This window comes from Balaenoptera physalus (assembly GCF_965194825.1).
Source record: "Balaenoptera physalus genome assembly, chromosome: 15".
In the NCBI taxonomy this organism is placed as follows: Eukaryota; Metazoa; Chordata; class Mammalia; order Artiodactyla; family Balaenopteridae; genus Balaenoptera; species Balaenoptera physalus.
Genome location: NC_138894.1, coordinates 98061181 through 98082537, shown reverse-complemented (window position 1 = coordinate 98082537; position 21357 = coordinate 98061181). Strand labels below are relative to the sequence as shown.

Here is a 21357-nt window from a genome sequence, read left to right as displayed (position 1 = left end):
CCTGCCCCATCCCGAGGCAGCTCGGCGTCAGCCCCTTACAGCAGCCCCACCGCTCCGCCCAGCGCGCGTACCGAAGGGGCGTCGGAGCTCGGAGGCCCCGAGAACTCGGCACAGCCAGCCACTACCTGTTCTCCCATGGCAACGGCTGGTTGAAAAAAAGGAATCAAAGGAAGAATAGTTTGTGTGAGAACACACTTTCAAAGATGAAACAGGTAACATCCCATCATAGATCAGCATTGATAGCTGAACATTGGTGATCTATCGTGATAAGGGGCGCTAAAATAGTGAACTCAAGTTAAAAACGTTCTCCCATAAAGAGAATCACATTCTACCCATCAGTAGACTTGGATTACAAAAGAAGTTCTCAATTATTATTATAATTCAGTTTTCATCAATAAAAATTCGTGGAAGATTGTTTTCTCTCTTGTGTAAGTGTCAATACACAGCCTCAGTTTTCCTCGTGGCCCCCAAAGCCTGATATACGGGCTGTCTGGCCCTAGAGGAAAAAAAAATGCCGACCTCTGACCTCTTAAAATTCCACTCATTCTTCAAAATCAACTTTAAACACCGCTTCTACTTGAAACCATGAGTAACTTATATCTTAGACCAGACCTGAGATTTGGCAAGAGCCCCCCACCCCGGGGCCAGCCCTTCCTGGAGCAGCTGAGCAGAGCTTTACCACCTGGGCCGCACAAAACAACGGATGACCCGAGGAGCAAGGAAGACACCTGCCCCCATGTCTTGTGGGAGAGGTCCCAGAGGACCCAGCAGTGCCAAGGTTGCTAACACTGCCTTCGTCTGTCTTGCCAACTGAAAATTGTCACTTGCCATCTGACTCTACAAAGATTAGGTCACTGCAGTCGCTGACCTTTAACACACCCTGAAAGGAGCTCAGGGCAGAGTTCAGGAATGAGGCCCTCTGTGCTCTGGAAAGAACTGGCAGAACAGGCCTTCAGATACTTAGATATTTTCAGGAGAAGATTTTAAGAGCACAGTTTCTCGCATTTTCTCATATCTAGAAAAGCACTAAAATCATCGATAGAGACATCTGCTCCTCGTGACGGGCAGCAAACTTCTGCCAAAATGTGTGCTTGATTACATGTACCCCCTTCACCGAAAGCACGTGTATACGGGCCTCCCCACCCCATCTCTTCAGAGCAGTTCCTCAGCACTATCTGAGAGGCTATCTCCGTGGCTACAGTCCTCATTTTGCCCCAAATAAAACTTAACTCACAACTCTCACATTGTGCATTTTTTTTCCCATCGACAGCCTCCAAGAAGGAGCCAAGAAGTGGAGGCCAGCCCTTTCAGGGTCCTCTCAGCTTCCCCAAGGCTCCACCTTTCCTATTCACACTCACACCTCAGGTCCTGTGACTTGAAGCACCATTTATATCTGATAATCCTCCAAGCTTGATCTATTCTTTAACCTTTCCCTAAATGCCAGACTCACCATATCAATTACTGATTGGACCTTGAAATCAAGTATCCAAGTAAGCATCTCAAATTAATCACAGTTAGACTTAACTGTGATGCCCTAACCTCCTCTCCAACCTGCTCCCCGAGTTTCCTCTCCAGGTAGGTTTCATCCATCAGGGAGCTCACACTCAACACCTGGGCCAACTGGGACTTCCGTATCTCTCTCATTCCCAGTGCCAATCCACCAGCACACCCTACTGGACCTTCACACGCTACAGACCTTCAACATGCTCCGAATCTGATTACATCTCCCCCCTCCCCTGCCACCAGTCCCGCCCAGGGAATATCCGTTCTGGTGGTGTCTGTTCAGGAGCTTCCTCTGTGGTTTCTCTGTTTCCAGTCCTGAACACCTACGGTCATTTCTCCAAAGAAATGCGCTAAGTAATATCTCATTGATAACACGCCTCAAAGTTTTTCCACCATATTTAGTCTACACCATGGCTTTTATCTACCCTGTCTGTCTAGCTGTCTATCTATCTATCTAATCTAATCGTTCTAACTTGATCTCCCTCTCTAGAATGTAAGTGCCACGAGGTTAAGCACATTGACTATTTTATTAACTGTAATATCTCCAACACACACCAAAATAACATATAGTAAGTGCCCAATAAATATTTGTTAAATGAATAAAGCATTTGTTGCTTTTAGGAATTAAAGATCAAAACCCTGTGAGGACTAGGAAAGGCTCATTTACATAGAAAATCCAGTGGGTTTAGAAGAATGTGTGCTGAGTAAGAGTAAAGGTTCCCTGACTCTCAGACTCTGCAACATTTCCTAGATCTTGAGAGAGAGGAGGGTGAGAGGGAAGCGTGGTACAAGTTGATGGCATAGTATCTTAAAATAGTCCTTTCTAGGTTGTCACAGGAAAGGGAGGACAAAACCAAACCAAACCAAACCACAAGCTAAGGAGATCTGAGTGTAAGGAGACCAACAAGCACAGTGGTCTAAAAAGCCTCACGCAGCCCCACTGCCGAGTGGCGCTCATCCCACTAGGACCCCTTCAGCCCAGAAGGCATGGGAGAGCCAGCTCTCTGCTTGCAGGAAACTCTGCTGTTGTTCCATCAGAGCCGGGATGTCAGGGCCTTGTGAGTGCAGCAGGGGCCAGCTTCAGAACTAATGATAACTGAAGACCCAGAAGCAAATCTGAGTGGGCAGAGACGGCACACACCTGACGCTTCTTCTTAACACCCGATCTGAGACGTGACTGAAAACGAGGACTCAACGGAATGCTTACGTTTCCGGCACTCGAGTTTGCGATTTGATACTCATACCCACACAGCTGTCCAGCACTCAGCTGCAATCCTTACAGGCCAGAAGCAGTGCTTTTTACAAAGCTTTGTGCCCCTGCAGAGCCCTCTTCGTATATCCAGATGCTCAGTACATCTCACTGATTTGAATTAATAAACTTCAGTGGAAACTGGTTCCTTTTCCTACTGAACACCTATGCCTCTGGTTTCGGAACCAGCACAGTGTGTCTGTTTCCACTGAGGCCGCACCTGAAGGGGACCCATTTGCAGAATCAGACCAAGTGTCCTCCTTGTGCTACAGCAGAGCTTTGTAACCAAGGCTGATCCACATCAGCATCTGACCAAGGGCTTGTGTGGGAGCTGCTGGAACTGCCTCTTTCACAGGCACTTCTGTTTGGACTTGCTGAAAGGTTTTGTCACCACTGGGGAGAGCCTGAGAGCAAAGCCATGCAGAGGAGCGCTTGACTACAGTTGGAGAAAGAACCTGGGCTCTGCCGACACTTCTCGAGCCCAGGGCTGGGCCACAGCTGGTGCCACAAGCAGCTCTGGACTCTTCAGTCACATGGACCAGTAAAATACTTTTCTGCTAAAGCCAATTTGGGTCAGATTTTCTGGCACATGCAACTAAAGCTTAGTAAATGATACATAAACCTTACCCCCAAAAGACTTTCTACTTTGAACTCCATCAACCAAGCAGAATTAAACCAGTTAAGTAAGCAAATTCCACAGTTGAGAGTTGCTATTGCAAACATCCTGTGTAGGGAAGGTCAGAGCCTCTTTTATAAACATGGGAAGGAAAGCTACTGGACTGGGGAATTCACATGCAGCCCGGGATGCCTGCAGACCACAAAGCTCAATCACTAAGCCTGAGTGCTAGACACAGCCCTGTGTCACTGCGAGCTGGGTGTCACAAGGCTGGTCATGGTGAGGACACCTTCACGTTCAGCTGAATTCCAGAAGAACCTGGCTAATTTGTTTGAATAGTACAGATCCTATTACACTTCTAATAAGAGCATATTGCCAGGTAATAGTTGTATAATGGTGAATTTTTCTGTCAGAGCCAACAAATAATAACAACGATTTAGAGACAAGCCTCAGTTCCTGTCCTCAGCCTCAAGTCATCCACTTTCCCTCCGCTGTACCATTAGGCAGAGGGGCACGGTCTGGTCAGAATGCTGATATCATTATATTGCTGAAGTTGTGAAGATAAGGTCACTATTAAGTCACGGTTTGCATCTCAACATTCATAAAATTCTTAAGTCTCTTGAATTCCAAGGCAAAGCAAATCATCTATAAATATTTGAGTTTCCTCTTAAGAGAAGGATGGATGCCAAACCTCAAGCCAAGAAAACAGATGTAAAGTTTTCTTTAAAAAGTAACTGAAATATTTGAAAATTTCCATACTAAGACTTTGTTTTTTAATTAAGATGATTTTTTTTTTTTAATACTGAGGAGAAAATTTTTACTTTGGAAACCTCAAAAGCTTGAAATGAGCTTAAGATGTAGAAATAATTCCCATATTGGTCATAGGGCAATAAACTCAGGGCTGGGGTGACTGAGGGCCACAGTGACATTAGAATACTATTTGGAGTAAACTGCCACCTGGGGTGAGAAAACTGACTAGCTTCTAGTCTAGCCCTCCAGTCTAGAATGAAAGCAGAGAGAGGAAAGGCCCCCTCCCAATACCTCATCATTTTAAGACTTCAAGGGCTTCCCAAACTTTCCCTCTGTCAACAAGCATCTAATATACTATTTTCCTTAATGGAGTCTCAATTATGAGAGGGCTACCTATAGGAAATTTTTAAATTAATTTTTATTTTGGCTATAAACCTTAGCTAAAATAAAAGAAACTTTATGTATCTATGTAATCTTTTGAAAGCCTTTGAAATATTGAGTTTAGCTTTATTAGGACGTTATCATCTCAGACACTACCACCTGATAACTATGGCCATTGTTTCTTTTTTTTTTTAACATCTTTATTGGAGTATAATTGCTTTACAATGGTGTGTTAGTTTCTGCTGTATAACAAAGTGAATCAGCTATACATATAGATACATCCCCATATCCCCTCCCTCTGTCTCCCTCCCACCCTCCCTATCCCACCCCTCTAGGTAGACACCACTGTTTCTTAAATTAATTCTTATCTCTCTGTGGCCTGGGTTTAACTGCTTCCTTTGTCTTAAGGAGACAAAGTCTGTCAGTTCTAGAAATCAAAACTGGTCTCTCCGGTCAGGTCATTAACCTTCTAATCCAAACTTCAAACTAAACTGATGATTTGAGCCCCAAACATTACCGTGGCCTGTGCCTCTTTTCTTGTTCCCCTGACCACAGGATTCAGACAGGGGACAGAGAGTATGGAGTGACAAGAACCGTAACTTCCAGCATAAGGAGACCCTTGACTTACACCACTTCACCTTTTCTCAAACTGAAGAGTGAGCCTGGCTCAGAGCAGAACCGCACACGCCACTTTAGTCTGATCAGTGACGGCGAAAAATGGACCCCCCCGAAGAAAATAAAAATTCAGTGTGTTTAGGTCTTAAACTGCACAGGATGATATCTTGTCATGACACACTTGCACATAAGGCAACTTGTAGAAAGACGTCTGTGACCACCGGTCACTCAGCGACACGGCAGCAACATCCCCTTGACTTGTCAGCGTTCTCTTTCCAAACACCATATCCTTCTTTCTAAACAGTGAGAAAGCCCCTGAGAAAATTTCCTAAATGGAATAAAAGCATCAAATCACTCTTGATGAGCACAGATTTCTTTTAAATATTTTTTTTAATCTTACAAAAGATGAGGGATAGTATTAACTCATTTTAAAGAAACTTTGTTTAAATAGAACACTTGTAAACCAGATAACCAGTTCTCCTTAGTTTATGCATGATAAACAGGATGGAAGTAACAACTGATTTTAACCTCCAGCTGGTCACTGCGCAGGTATTCCAATAGCAGGCCACACAAAGAACTAAACAGCACCATGGAGACTTGTTATTTCTCTGAAGTGCGTGTGTGCAGAGTTTCTGACTAACGCATTATTAATTCAGGCATCTCCCACACCTCAATAAAGACTCTCCTGAGGACAAAAATGCAGGACACGCCTGTTCCGTATACAAAAGAAAACATGAAAACCTCCACCCCTTTGGTAGAACATTCTGGGGCCATCAAATTCCTACTCTCTGTGGGCAGGGGTCCCTTGTCTGTGTCATTCTCTGCAACTCAGCCTCAGCAGCAGCAGTGGTGACACAGAACTATTTGTTGAGATGAAGTGAAAATGACACACTTCCAGCTAGCAGGGTAAATCTCATTACCTTATGGTCATCTACCTGTTCAGAGCAGTTTCCTATTTCATTACACAAGGAAAAACCACCACAGTAAAGTAAAGAGGTCCAAGGTTCAGCGCTCACAGCACCAGGGAGGCGGCCACTCTGCCCCAAGAGGTTCCCCGGAACTGCGGCTGATCACAGGCAGGGCCAGGTGAGGTGTGGAGGGCCTGGCACTTACACCTGGGGAGCCCGGAAACAACGGCAGCCTTCAGACTCCTGCTGCGCGAGCCAGGCGCAGACTGAGCCCAAACCGTCCAACAAAGGTCCAGAATGTCCCCCACTAAAACAGTCGGGAACGAAAACAGATAGTGACTAATAACTTGGCTTTTCAAATATTAGATATTTACAAACGAAGTGAATGATAATCGCTAAAATGAAAAACGAGAAGAGCCATTCTGTGAACTGAATCAACTGGGGCTAAACCTGAATCACAACCGCATTTGTGTAGAGTCCAGGGAGCCGGTTCCTCTTAACTTCTGACAGTTGTGGGATAACTGAGTGTTAATAGATGCGCAACAGCAAAAAAAATCCCAAAGACATCGTTTCTACCTCTTTCACCGAACATTTACCCTCCCCAGCAAAACTTTTGTAAAGCGTAAGGGGTGGTCCCGATTCCAGGTGAGGTTCAGCGGCGTCACCGACACCCGTACTCACTTGCGACCCCGAGCCTGGTCCGTTCCGGCGCCCCTGGAGCTGCGGACACCTACCCAGGAAGAGGAGGGGCCCTCCCCGCTCGGCTCCGCCTCCCAGGGCAGGGACCGGTCTAGCGAGGTGCACACCTGAGACAGGTGAGGGAGCAGGTAAACACCCGCGTTTCCAGGGCAAAGCACCTAGTTTACACATATTCGCAGGACAAAAACAGCAGCTAAGGGAGGTGTGCGCTCGCCCTCACCGGTCCCAGGGCGGCTGCTGAAGCAGCCCATCTTCGACGACTGGGCAGCCCAGCGGCCGCCCTGCCGCAGAGCGGACCTTGCGCAGCGGTTCCGACCCGGGCACCGGGGGCGGGGGTCTCGGGGTACCAGGAGGTGCCCGTGCGGACCCCGCCCAGCCCCTGATCGCGGGCCTCACCTTCGGCCGCGCGGCCCAGGTGACGGGCGCTCACCTGAACCCCAGGACTGACTCCCTACTCTCCGAGGACACTCGGGGACCCATCAGGCCCCGTCTCTCTGGCTTCAGTCTGTGGCCCCCAAAACCCCGGGGCTCGGGGCTACGCCCTCTCCTGCCCTCGCGTGGTCACTCCGCAGAGCCGCGTGACCCCAGCTCTCCCCCATTGGGCCCCTCCCCTTCCAGGTGGCTCTTGGTCCCGCCCCATCCCTCCCCTCCCCGCGCCCCACCCCCCGCCCTCGGGTTGCCTCTCGGCTCCGCCTCCCGCGGGCGGCTCTGGGCCCAGACTGCGCAAGCGCGAGACTGCACTCTCGCTCCGGGTGGGGCCAGGGCAGGAATACGCGGGCGCGCGGAGCCGGCCCCTCGCGGGGCGCATGCGCCGCGCCGGAAAAGTTCCGACGTGATTAGTGGGCGCCTCTATGAGCGCGGGAAGATGGCCGAACAGGTGACCAAGTCAGTGCTGTTCGTGTGTCTGGGTGAGACAGCGCCGATCTAGCCCCACTTTGACTTTCCTGGAGGGCTGGGGAGGGCTTCGTGCGCTCTGGGCCGCGCCGCTGGACCAGGAACGGTGATGCGGAGGAGGCCGGAGAGGGGAGACCCGAGGGTGGCATGGGGCGCCGCGCTCTCCGTCAGCGTGGCGCAGTTGCCCGGGCAGCTCTGCAGGCGGGGTGTCCTTGACGTGCCCGGTTCTCTCTCCAAGCGGGGTCCCCTGTTCAGTCCTGTCTCCGAGTCGGATCCCCTGTCACCTGCCGAAGTCCTCTATGCATGCCTGGACCTCTAGCTTCTGTACAGTCCTTTCTCCAAGCCCGGTTCCCTTCTCACCTGCAGCACCTGTACTCCAAGCCAGGGTTCCTGGCATTGCACTTGCCTAGAATCCCTTTTTCCCCTTCATCAGGTAGACTCGAGGCCACTGGACTGATCTGTCCTTTAAGGGCCTCCTGATGCGCCGAATCCCATGACAACACCGGTTTGCTGGCTTGTTTCTTTGGCCCGTGCTCACAAATGGATCTGACCTAAAGGCAGGGGAAGTGCAAAGGTTTAGGATTTCTTGATTGTAAAAGCCAAACCAGGGAGACCTGATTCCCTAGTTCGCTATGTAACAGCCCCATGTGCCAATATTCCTCTACATGAAAATGAAGGTATTTTTAATTTTTAATTATTCAGGTACCTTCCAGCTCAGAATTATTTTCATTTTTAGGATTTCAACAGTTAGCCTCCCTTACTTAAAATAGAGCTCACTTTCCCTTTAGCTTTCAGGATTTTTCCTTTGATAGGGCACCTCAGTGCTTCCACCCCATCTCCTTAATTCCCCAGAGAGGAAGGCTTACATGGTCAATAGCCCAGTGACTTAAAACCTTCCGATGAGTCTGCATTTCCTGCATTTCCTTCCTCTCCTCTTTAGGTGCACCCTTAAAGAAGACCACAGAAGTGTGCTCAGCGTTTCCCACTTTATCCCCTTTACCGTTTCCTACCCACACACCCTCTGGACTGCCTGTTCCCCAGTACTTCAGATGCTCAGTGTGCCTTCCATTGTGTGCTTCTTTCTGGGAACCCATTTTGCATTTTGCCTGGAAAGCCTTTCTAAAATGTCAGACCCAAGTATTCCCTTCGTTACTTTTTCCAGACCCTCTAGGTAGAGGTAGTTGTTCCCATGACCCTTTATAGACACCTTTCCTCACACAAATTTTATTATAATTACTTGATAGCCTCCTGAGATTATAGCTAGACTTAGCCCTCTTGAAGGCAATAACTGTGGCTTATTTCTCTTTGTATTTCCAGCTTTAGGACAAAATATGATGCACACTAGGTATTTGCAGAATTGAATTTCTATGAGGGGAAAAGTAAAAGGCCTCCTTGTTTCACTTTGACAGTAGGCATCATTTGATTTTTAAGCTCTCCACTGAAGGCTGACTGATGGCTTCAGCACATATTTTAAAGGGCAGCTCAGCCCAGCTTGGGCATCTAACAGGATTCCATTGCCGTGTTTATTTCACTTAGTATTGTTGATTAGGCTGACATAATGCAGTATGGTGGTTCTTAATGGGAGATGTCTGCTTGTAAGTATTTATCTTCAGTACTTTTTTTTTTTTTTTTTTTAAAGCAACTGCCATGGTACCAGGCACTGTTCTGAGTGCTAGGGATATAGTGGTGAGGAAAACAGACAAAAATCCCTGCCTCTCTAGAGCTCACATTCCGTCATCAACAATCAAGTATTTGGTTAAGACAGTAAGGCAGGAAGAAAGGGGGAGCGGAAGGGGAGTGCAGCTGTAAGTAGGCTGTTCCGGGGAGGCCTTACCGAGAAGGTGACATTTGAGCAAAGACTTGAAGGAGGTGAGGAAGCAAGCGTAGGGTATTTTGGAAAAGCACCCTGGACCCAGAGGAAGGCAGGTGAAAGGTTTTGAAGTGAGGGTGCTGGCCATGTTCAAGAAACGGCCGGGAAGCTGAAATTCTGGGCCTGGTGACCTAGTACCTTCTCAGTCAGACACTCGTCTGTACCTGAGGACTCAGAGATAATGTGAGTGTTTTCTCAGTTCCCAGTGGATACATAAGTAGTACTGTTCTTGGTGCACAGGGGAGAAGTTACTTCCTCACATACAGTGAGTGTTCTGGGGCAGGAGTCTGCAAACTCTTTATGTAAAGAGCCAGAGAAATATTTTGTGCTTTGTAGGTCATACCAGAGCTGTAGTGCAAAAGCAGCCCTAGCCAATACATAAATGATCATGCTTGGCTGTAATTGTGTATGGACACTGGGATTTGAATTCTATGTAATATTCTCAAGATATTCTACTTCTGAGTTTATATCAACTGTTGAAAAATGTAAAAAATTATTTTTAGCATTGAGAACTATATACAAAGCTGGTGGGTTCTGAGCCCTAGTTTTCAGACCCACATTTAGGTTCTGTGGTGGACAGATCTGGTGAGGCCGTGTGAGGACTTGGGCTCACTGAGCGAGTTAAGCCATTGGAGGATTTTGAGCAGAGGTGGGAGGTTTAAAAAGAAGCCTTCAGCTGTTGTGTTGAGATTGGACTGAGAAGGGGTGAGGGCCACAGGAGGGAGACCCACAGTTCAGAGAGAGTTTGTGTGTTGGACCAGAGCTTTGCCGGTGGAGGGGGTGAGACGTGGAGTTCTGGGGGGATTTGAGGTTGCTGTTTGCCATTTCATTTGGCAGCCTGTATGCAGGACACTAACAACAGTGCACTTCTGAAAGATACAAGTTTTATTCCTTCAAAGCGTTTATTTGGACCTTTTTCAGACTGAAGTGCAAGGAAGTGTCAGATGTATACCATTGGTAAGGGTAATAGCAGAAAAGAATGGAACTCCTTATTTTGGCAAGATTATTAAGTGTTTAATGTTTTAAAGGTCTAAAGAATGTGTGCTGTTAATTGTGTCCCAGCCAGCACAGTGGGAGATGAGAGAGAACATAGTGGTGTCAGATTACCTTTTTCCTACAATTAACCAGTATTTAAATACTCTTCATCCTTTAAAGACCAGCCCTAATTGTTCTTTCTTTTTTTCTCATAAGAAACTTTCTTATTCTTTATGCTTTTTAGAATCTTTTCCTGTGCTCCTGTAGTATATTGCTTGCCTATCAGCATTTGTTTTCTTGTTTTTATTATAGCTAATTCCGTGTCTCCCATAAATACATTGCTTGGCACGTGGTAGAAATATTTTGAGGGAAGATTTTCTGTCTTTTATCTTTCTTCCCCTGTGTAGAAAGAAATTTGACCCCATTTCATGAGAGGTCTTGCCTCTATCCTGGCTGCTGGGAGGTAACCTTCAAACCCCTTGGAAGTCCCTTGGAGTGATAGGAGAGTTTTGTGATTCAGGGATGGCCCTACACAGCTTTTGCTGAGGAGGTAACTCGGGGCGGAGGCTGCGAGCCACACGTGGGAGGGGAAGGGGCTGGACACTGAGTTCAGCCACAGGCCAGTAATTCAATCAGTTAGGCTTATTTATGAAACGCCAATAAATCCTTGGCACCGGAGCTCTGCGAGGCGTCCTGGATTGGCAGTACTCTGAGTACTGTCACACACGGGTGACGGGAATGTGACACGTCCCCGAGGACCAGAAAGTTTCCTATTTGGAACTCTTCCAGAATCTTTGCTGTGCTCTCTGACTTTGGCTGGTTCTGCTCTGTATCTTTTTGTGATAATAAAACTATAATCATAAGTATAGCATTTTCCTAAATTCTGCAATCCTTCTGGAGAAATATTGAACCTGTAAGGTTCAGCTGTTTTGAAATGAGGGTGGCTCTGGGGATCTGTGAACTTGCAGCTGATGTAAGTTCTGGGCAGACTGGACAGCCTGGAGGCCATCCCTACCCCAGCTGGCTGGCTTCTGGGTCCACAGCACTCCAGCAAGGGCTCCGCACGCGTCCTGCGGTAGAAGTCTGTGTGGAACTACTCTTAGGCCTAAACACATTTGCTTGTGTATTTTATGAAACAATATTCGTCTGTATTATGTGCAGTATGCTTGAAAATACGTATTTTAAACTCTATTCTGTTGTATTTCATTCTAAAATAGACTGGTTGCCACCCACTTCGTTGATTTCCCGACTCGCTTCTGGGTCAGTGATAGCAACCTGAAAAACGATGGTTTTGGTCATAACTGTTCTGATTTCTGAGGTCTTTGTCATTTGTACTTTGAGTGCTTGGACAGTTGGTGTGAAATCATTGAGCGGGGTTGGCTCAGCTGTTCCCCCAGGTTCTGCCAGGTGCTGGCAGAACGGTCACCTCACAGAAGAGGTGCTTCCCTCAAACCAGACGCTCACTCTGCCCCCTCCTTTTTTTTAAGGTAACATCTGTCGCTCACCCATCGCAGAAGCAGTTTTCAGGAAACTTGTAACTGATCAAAACATTTCAGATACTGTAAGTACTGTTCACTACCTTAAAGAGGCCAACCTGAATGGCTTTGGGGCAGAAAATTGTGAAAAAAATTCTTTTTTTCTCCTGCAGTGGAGGATAGACAGTGCAGCAACGTCCACGTATGAACTAGGAAACCCTCCTGATTATCGGGGGCAGGCTTGCATGAAGAAGCATGGTATCCCCATGAGTCACGTTGCCCGGCAGGTACCGTACTTGACCTTGAAGGTGCACTTGTGTGTTTTGTGTTGCAGTGGGTCATTGACAGTGGCGCTGTTTCTGACTGGAACGTGGGCCGGTCGCCAGATCCAAGAGCTGTGAGCTGCCTAAGAGATCATGGCATTAACACAGCCCATAAAGCAAGACAGGTAGAAGAGACCTTGTTTAATTTCTAATACGTTGATCCCGTAACCTGAGAGGTTGTGAGAGGCTTAACCAGACTTATGTACAATGAGTGTGTTTATTTAGGGTCGGCCTAACCAGCCACAATACACCCATTCTGGTTCCACAGTTCTGAAAGGTTTGCATGGTCTTGGAATTGACTTATTAAAATGCATGGTTGAGAGAGCCCTGGCTAAGAGCTGGAAGACCTGAGCTGTCATCTCCTTTTTTTTCTATCTGTGAGGTCTTTAAACATTTAAGCCATAGTGACTTAGTCTGCTTCCATTACTAGGTTGTTGCTAGAATAAATTTCTGTTATAAATGCAGAAACATATTGCCAGCTGTGAAGTGCCTTAGAAGTACAGGGTAATGCTGATATTATTATGGAGGCATGTCCTGTGCACCAGCAGTAGTACTTCTGGGTTTTGGTTCTGGAATGCGGCCCAGCAGAACGTCCTGCGAGGAGGATGGTGTGCCTTATCTGCTCTCCAGGGTGGAAGCCACCAGCTGCATGTGGCTCTTGCACTTTTGAGATATGGCCAGTGTGATGGAGGCTGAATTTTAAATTGTAACTCATTTAAATAGCCACTTGGTCTGGTGGGCACGTTATTGGGCTACAGGGTTCTAGACTCCCGTGGAACCGCGGGAGGTGGGGTGCTGAGGTTTTCATGGCAGCATTCGTGGCGAGACGTCGGGGTCCGTAGGTGGCCTGTCCAGTCCCTCCCAGTCTAGGAGCCGCTGTGGGTGCTGGTGCTGCACCTTCTATAACCCCAGGGACCAGCTGCCACAGAAACACGCTTCATTTCTGACTAGCGTGTTGTCCTAAAGGGACTGCTATTTTTATCAATATGATTATTTTGTGGCGATTCAGTTGGATTTTTTAAAAACCTCACCAAAATCTGCTAACTTCCTTTGGTATCCATCCTAACAAAACGTAGGCTCTATAGGCCAAGACAGGTCATGGCTTGGTGTCAGATGAGCTTTTGAGGCCTTTAAAGTGAGAAGCCAAATATTTTGAAAATCAGTTGTCAAATATATTGCATGTTTGTAAGTATGGATGGCAGTGTGAGAACTATAATTTAGTATTAGTGCTTGGATCAGAACTTTTTGTAAGACTGGGTAAAGATTCCTTAGTCATTGGCATACTAAATTTTGTCTCTATTTAAAACTTTGCAGATTGCTTTGCCATATAACATCGTATTTTAAATTTTGGCCGTTCTCAATTTTTATCAATTACAGAGAGGAGTGGTTGGTAAACACATTTTGCAGATCAAGAAACAGTTCTGGAGAGAAAATAAATGACTTATTGAAGGTTACGCAGCTGCAAAGTGGTAGAACTTGGATTTAATTACAGGTTTATTTGTTGAGGTGTGAGCCAGAAAATTCACAAAACAAAATTTCTATAGAAAAACACTTTTAATATGTTAATAATATCTCAGAAATTAGTAATACACACATTATTTTTGACTTAGATAACTGAGACCTGTGAACTAGTTTCCGGCTACATCAGTTGACTGCATGTTAACAATTTACTATTTAAATTAACTATTTTAAGGACCCTTTCTTAAGTGGAATTTTCATTGGAGATTAAACATTTTTTATATCATTTGTCCATTCTAATCTCTTCAGGGTTTTACATACCTTGCCAATTTCTACTTTCTGTTTTTTAAATAATGTAGATTTATTTTGAGTAGACCTTCAGAATTATGAGCAATCATACTTCCATGTTTTCTATTTTTAAGATCAGATTATTTTTCATATGCTAAGTTTATAATAAAAGTGGGTACAAATGAAATATTTTAAATACACATGCCTTAAAAAAACAAAGCTAGAAAGTTACTGCTTATGAAATTATTACCAGTTTTAGAAGTAGTATTTCCACATGATCTATTTTCTTTTTCTTTTTCCTGTTGCTTTTAAGAAAATTTTCTCAACAATGATTTTTTTAAAAATTTGAAAGTCCTAGTAGGATATGTCAGTATCACGTCAGATCTTTGTTATTTTTTAGCATTTTCTAATGTTTACAGATTTCATCTTTAGTGAGTATCACAATTTGTATGAGAACTATTCTAACATTTCTATTAAACCTGGGTTTTATAGACAAAATACATTTAGGTTACTTTTTTCTTTTTAGCGCATGTAATCATTTCCCTGGGGTATGTGAACTCTCACATCCGGTTAGTTCTGTGGGGATGTTTACTTTATCATACATTCTTTCCCTTTTCAGTAAACTTTATTTGACACATACACAGATGTCAGGGAGCTCAGTGCATCTTACAGCACGACCAGCTCTACTCCCTCTACTCCAGAGGTCACCACTCAAAATGCCGTCTACCTTTTTAACTTTATGGCAGTGGAATCCTATAGTGTGTATACTTCTGTCAGCATTTTCCTTTGTGAGATTCTCCATATTGTTGCTCATAGCAAAGCTTCAGTCATCTTCATTTGTGGACTCAATATCATTTTACAGTTCGGCTACAGTTTATGTATCAGTTCCACTCTTGATGAACACTCGGGTTGTTTCTAGTTTGGGGCTGAGTTCCACTGAATATTTTTGTATGTGTGCAGTTCTGTTGGATACACACCCTGCATCACACACTGTGTCAGGGGTGGATACACACCTGGCATCACACACTGTGTCAGGGTCGAGCAGCCTCATAAAACAAGTTAGCTAATGTTTTTTTTCTCTTCTGTTAAAAAACTTTTGTCAAACAACGATGGTGTTTCTACTCTAACTGTTCGGAAGGATTCATCTAAGCCATGGTCCTTTTGTTGTTTCCTGCAGTTGCTGTCGTTTTCTTCTGCTGTCTTTAGTTTTTCTTCGGCGTGTAGTTACCAGCAGTTTTATGTGGTCAAGTTCACTTCCTGAATTTGTGTCTTGATGGTTTTCATCAGTGCTGGAAGATTCTGGGCTGTTATCTTTGTATATTTTTCTTGCCCTCATTCTTCTGAGAGTCAACCTAAATGTATTTTGAACATAAATTTCTTGTGCTTTTTCTACTTTCTCCATCATTTTCACTCTGTTTTTCAGTCTGAGATTTTCCTACTGACCTGTTTTGTGATGTACAAATCTTTCTATGTTTTTGAACAGTCCATAAGCCTCTATTTATTGAATATTTAGTGTCTGTTACTTTCTTTAATTCTTTAAGTGTTATTTGATTTTTTAAATTGATTCCAGCTCTCTGGTGAAATTCTGCATCTTGCCCTATATTTTCTTGAACAATTCCGATCACAGTTATTTTAAATAAAGTCTAGTAACTAATACCTGGCTCATCTGTGAGTCTGCTTTTCTTTTCTTTTCCTCTTTGTTGTATTGCTTGGTATGCTTGCTAGTTTGGATTAAATGCTGAGCATGATGTATAAACACTGTAGAAGCTTTGGGTGAAGGTCCTTTGCCCCCAGATGGCTCCGCTTGGGTAGGGCAGGGATTGGTTTGGAGCTGACTGGTTGCTGGACCTGCCTCGCGGGGCTTGGGCTGTGCTGGACGGGCCCCTCTTGGGTGAACTTCCGGGAGCCCCGCCTGCTGGGGAGGTGTTCGGCACACAGGGCTGCACCTGTTTGGCAGCTTCTGAGGTAGTTCTTCTTCCTTCCTCGCTGAGTCTGCTGCGTGCGGCCTTCCACTTGTTCTCTTGGCTTCTTTCTCTGAATGGTTTAGGAACTTGGCAGATGCTCTGAGGAGAACACGTGTGGGCGCCAGCTTCACCTCCAGCATCTCCAGCCGGTGAGGTTGCCCGCTGGCCCTTTGGTGCTTCTGCCTTCCATCAGCGGCCTTCTGCCCAGGCTTCTCGTGACCTGGGAGGCCGGATGGTTCGACCCACGCGATGCTGAGCACCCCTTTCGTCCCCCATCGTGACAATCACGATGTCCTCAGACATTGCTAACAGCCCCTCCTGCGAGAGTCTAAAGCACAGTCCCCAAAGTGGGTTCCAGGGACCCCTAGGCCCGTGAGGTCAAGATGTGTGAGTCAGGGATCCATTCAAAGGGTCAGACTAACCATAACCAGTGAGCTTGGACAGAGTAGGAAGAGTTTGCTCGTATGTTTTCATGTTCTGCATTGCAAATAACCTGTAAGAAACCACTGCTAATGAGCTTTGGTGTTGCATCAGAGAATATCCACAGTTACACAATGGCTGGTAAAATACTGCTTTTAAGCTACGTACTTGTGTGCGGCTGGGTTTGCATATTTCAGCAGATCAAACGGAGAAGCGCACAGGAGAAGCGTCTGCCTTGAGTAAGCAGACATTAAAGAGATTTGCAAAAATGTAAAGCAGCGCCACTCTCCTCCCCAAGTTTCCGTGTGGAGAGTAGAGCTGCTTTTCATTTATAAAAATGTTATAGTAACAGGTAATGAATTTTTATTATTTTTAAGTGAATAATAAGTGTTATAAAAATTTCACTTTTAATAGCTTTGGTGAATATTGGTACAATAGATATAACCCTAAGTAACAAGTTGTTTAGAGGGAAGGCCTAAATAATTTTTAAGAGTTAAAAATTTCTGCATCCAGGAAGTTTGAGATCTCTCTTCCGAGCTCTAGCCAGGGCCCAGGGTCAGCAAGTCCTCTTGAGGGCGGGAGCAAGATGCCAGCTGCCCTTTGTGGCCGGTCAGCCCTCTCAGGCAGCCAGGCTTACCTGTAGCAGCAGAGGGCCCGCCAATTTGCATACCTGGTCCTGTGCACGCGGTTGAGATTTTGGCCTTTCTGAGCCTGGCTGTCATGGGAGCACGTTAATGATTGTGCAGAAGTGTTTAGTTTTGATGGGCGTTTTCTACTTTTTTTCTGGCAATAAGGTTGTTTTGCCACAAGCTATTTCATTTATAGCTGCAAGCGGAAATCCTTTACCATGCATTCTTTATAAGATGTTAATTATAGCTGTTCCTCTTCTTCCACAGTCATTTTAACATCTAAACATCATGTAGCTACATGTAGCTGTCAGTTACTAAGTCTTTCTTAGGATCTGCAATTGCAGTCATTCCAAAATTAAAAACAATGTTTAATATTTAATCCCAGGACATTTCTCAGACAACTAATTTGGGGAAATAACTTGTAATGTTTGCTCTAATAGATTTAAAAATAAGCTAGTACCTTGGGAATGTTAGCAAAATTTGGTCCCAGTACTTTATTAATGTGCTACACTAAAAATTAATGCAAGTGCATACTAAGAGCCAAAATTTATTATTTTTAACAGAATAGTGAGTATATTTATGGTTCTTTCGCAACACTGATTATAGTAGAGTGTCACTACTCTGTTTAACCAGGAATTCAAAATCTTTGTAGTTTCATTGTACCACTATATTTTAGAGGATTTTTTTAGTGATGAAGATGAGTATTGAAAGCATTCTTAGAAATTATTTCCATCCTTGATTACGGCATGTTTCCCTTCCTTCCTCCCTTCCTACCTGCCTACCATTTTTTTAATTGAAGTATAGTTAATTTACAATGCTGTGTTAGTTTCAGGTGTACAGCAGAGTGATTCAGTTATATATATATATATATATATATATATATATATATATATATTCTTTTTCCGATTCTTTTCCCTTATAGGTTATTAAAATTGAATATAGTTGTTCCTTTCTTATTCTGTCATTATTTATACTAGTAAAAAATCATAAGAGTTTTTTGTTTATATTTTAGTGAGCTTATGTTTATGAATTATGTCAGAAAACAGTGCAAAGTTTAGGTTAGAATTAGTAAAAATACTGAGTGGCACTCTCTTCTGTGTCACGTCCAAGTTATGGATGTTTAGTCAGAATAGAGAAGATCCAGAGATTCAGTTACTCATGTGTTTCTTTCTAGTGAGCCTGACCACCCTACTTAAAATGTTGTCTTCCTCTCTGTCCTCTTCTCTGCTTTATTTTTCTGTGAGGCATTGTCACTCCTGAGAGCTGCCCACCCTGCGTAGGAGGGAAGCCCCACGAGGACAGCCGTCAGTGCTGCAGTTGATACATGTCACTGGGGCTGAGGATGAGTACTTGTAGAATGAAAACTAGGGCTCAGATACGGAACATTTTAATAAGTTAACTGAATTATACTTTGTTTCTAAGAAGTCGAAGATGAAGTATAAACTTTGCATCCACATATTATACTACTTAATGATTATTCTAGGGAACTGTATAAAATAAAATTTATTTGCAATACAATTTTAGGAAATCAGGTTAACTGTTTTAACTTTAAAGTACCTTAATTGATTTATAACTTAATTAGTGAGTAGCAGATTCAAGTATAGCCTTTTATTTAAATTTTTTTTTAAGGTTCTGTTTTGGATCCTCTAGGCTTGATTGGTCTAAACGTAAACATTATGTTTTCACTTCTCATTTACTTTTAGGTTACCAAAGAAGACTTTGCCACTTTTGATTATATGCTATGTATGGATGAAAACAACCTGAGGTAATCGTATTTTTAAAGGGTATTTCTCTTCAACTCAGTTTAGTAATAGGCTAAGCAGTTTGTTGTCCAAAATGACTTTTCTAGTACCTTAAACTTTTAATATATAGTGATGGTCACAACATGTAGAAGTACTTATTTAGAATAGTAAGAAATCCAGAGAATAATTTAGAATTGAAGTCTCATACATCTGTTTATACTGAGACACACCCTTTGATAAGGAAAAGTCTGATATATAAGGTGATGCTTTGTTTTGCAGGAGAATGAGTTTGTTATTGCTATAATGATTCAGGGCCAGCATGGTGTTTTATTGTGTTTCTCATCTTATTCCCCCTTACAGCTGCCCCACACCAACCCCCAAAATAAGACTAACAAAAAAGAAGACTTTTTAGTTCATTTAAATTGTTGATTGCCTTAATCAATTTAAAAAACAAAGACTGTCAGATTAAGGTATTAGATAAAAATGGCTACGCATGGTGCGTATCATGTGCTGTGCACGCCAAAGCGCGTCCTCTGAAGGTTTGCACTGTTGCTCCGTCTTATCAAAGAGGAATTCGAGGCACAGAGAGGTTACGTTACTTGCCCAAGTTCACAGATTCAGCGGTGGGTGTGTTGGAATTTTAGCCTAGGCTCTGTGAGGCATGAGTCACACTCACCACCGTGCCCTATCGCCTCACATGTGCGTTTGACCTCAGGGGACATGGATCTGGGCACCAAGGAACTTGGTGTGGCATTTCTTCAGCCAGGCGTTGGTAACCACTGATGAGAGCATTTTCCTGGGCCTCTCCTCGTGAAGTCTGAGGTGGGCTTACATGTATTACGGGCGTCATGTATTAAAATTAAACCTAACAAACAGTATGATACAATGTGACCATGCAAAGATAAATGAATACGATATATTTTACAAATACAGAGGCAGACTCGGGCTAAATGACCAAAGGGAACATATGAGCAGACCGTGCGCCAGTTGCAAGACGGGCACCGTGCTGCCTGGCACACCGTAGGTCTTGCCGAGTGAGATGCCTCAGCAGTCCGCCTGCAGGGCCCTTGGTGTCTGCCCTCACCGGGAGCACCGAGCTGAGCCCTCGGTGTGAGCACAGAACCACACTGCCTTGCTTCACTGCTAACCCGTAAAGGTTGCATGTGTTTGATTCACAGAAACTCTTTCCTTTAGTCACTGTTGTAGGTGGACAGGTACGGATGCAACAGGCTTACCTAGGTTTTCATTAATCACGAACTGCGTTAAAATGCATAGACTTTCTATTTTTGTTTTTCACTGGTGAGTTTTGTTTTGTCCTCATTTTTCTCACAGAAAAGCTCATGAGTAGCCTCAACAGTGTCCTGTTAGAGAACTCCGTGTGGCACCCTGTCTGTTAATGCAATGTCCAGACGTGGTTGGCACTTGGTGGTGCAGGCCGAGCCACCCCTGCGCCCACCTGCCCTTCACGTTTCAGCCGCAGTGGCTTCCTGGGGAGGGTCTGTGCTCCGAGGCGTCGCGGGTTTCCCGTTAGACTCTGTTGTCCCCCATAGAGATTTGGTAACCTAATGCGGGAACAGTGCACACGAAGCTCAGTGAGAAAGCGGAGGTGGGAGGTGGGAGCGGAGCCCCCCTAGGCAGTGGAGTGGGTGCAAGGACCACCGTCAGGACACCTTAGCGTGGAACCTCCCGCCCTCTGGGACTTGGTTCTCAAGGCTTTTTGCGTTCCATTCTGTCACCTTCTCAGGAGAATGCTGATTACTGTCTGACTCGAAGCTGTACGTTTAGTGTAAATCCCCTGCAGTTGCGAGCTCCCTTGCCTGAGAGACAGAGCCCCATGACCGCAGCCCCACGGAGGGCCGTACAGAGCTGCCGAGTGTTTGATTTCCCCTTTAAATCAGGTCACTTTTGCTGGATTTTGACACGGATGCTTCATAAAACCCTAGCAGATGTCCCAGTTTACCTTGAAACCACAGATCTGAAAACGAAGTTCATGTTTCAACTTTACAGAGATTTGAATAGGAAAAGTAATCAAGTTAGAAACTGCAGAGCGAAAATCGAACTGCTTGGGAGCTACGACCCACAGAAACAGTTCATCATTGAAGACCCTTATTATGTAAGTAAGGCTTACAGGCTTCCATCCTGCGGTTCAGGGCAGGGGTAACGCAAGGATCAGCCTGTCTGTGGGCCCTAACGTCCGGAGTCGGAGGCAGCCTACCGAAGGGCCTCTTCCTTACGCAGGCTTTGTTCCTCTTCCTTTTCCCTGTCTTTTCAGGGTAATGACGCTGACTTTGAGGCCGTCTACCAGCAGTGTGTGCGGTGCTGCAGAGCCTTCCTGGAGAAGGTTCGCTGACCCGGGCCCAGTCCTGCTGCGGCCCAGGCTCGTTCCCGCGGGCCCGCGTTCTCAGGTGTCACAGTGTCGCCATTCCCTAGCCAGGGCCGCAGCCCTTTCTTCAGTTGACTCACTGTTTCTTACCTTAAAAAATAATTGTAGATGGAAATCAGTTGTTGCGTTTGGTGGAAGAACAAATAAAAAATTTTGATTCAGACAGTTTATGGGGTAAATGTTCTTAGTCTAGTTGAACCTCCCACTTTGCCCCA

General features: G+C 44.9%; 2 protein-coding genes across 10 annotated transcripts in view; one reads left to right on the top strand and one right to left on the bottom strand.

Moving 5' to 3' along the window:
* SH3YL1 (SH3 and SYLF domain containing 1) overlaps positions 1–7263 on the bottom strand; it is a 46363-nt gene extending 39100 nt beyond the window's left edge. For 4 of the 6 annotated variants that reach the window (XM_082426340.1, XM_082426338.1, XM_082426339.1 and 1 more), the window contains exon 1: positions 6704–7111. Coding sequence is in view for 3 of the 6 variants with exons in the window: in XM_082426338.1 (XP_082282464.1) it covers position 6704 (1 nt within the window). In the remaining 3 variants the exon portion in view is untranslated. The other 2 variants (XM_082426341.1, XM_082426342.1) reach the window with 2 other exon arrangements.
* Positions 7264–7474: 211 nt separating this feature from the next.
* ACP1 (acid phosphatase 1) lies at positions 7475–21305 on the top strand. 4 transcript variants are annotated; one of them, XM_082426346.1, is made up of 6 exons: positions 7475–7629; positions 11948–12021; positions 12109–12222; positions 18721–18782; positions 20767–20872; positions 21032–21305. In XM_082426346.1, exons 1-6 carry the CDS (start codon positions 7587–7589, stop codon positions 21107–21109), a joined length of 477 nt encoding a protein of 158 aa, XP_082282472.1. In that variant the 5' UTR covers positions 7475–7586; the 3' UTR covers positions 21110–21305. The 4 variants fall into 4 exon arrangements, 3 of the variants coding, with proteins under 3 accessions (XP_082282472.1, XP_082282470.1, XP_082282471.1); XM_082426344.1 differs by lacking the exon at positions 12109–12222 and adding an exon at positions 12270–12383 and having other exon boundaries at positions 7481–7629; XM_082426345.1 differs by having other exon boundaries at positions 7481–7629; positions 20998–21305.
* Positions 21306–21357: the final 52 nt, after the last annotated feature.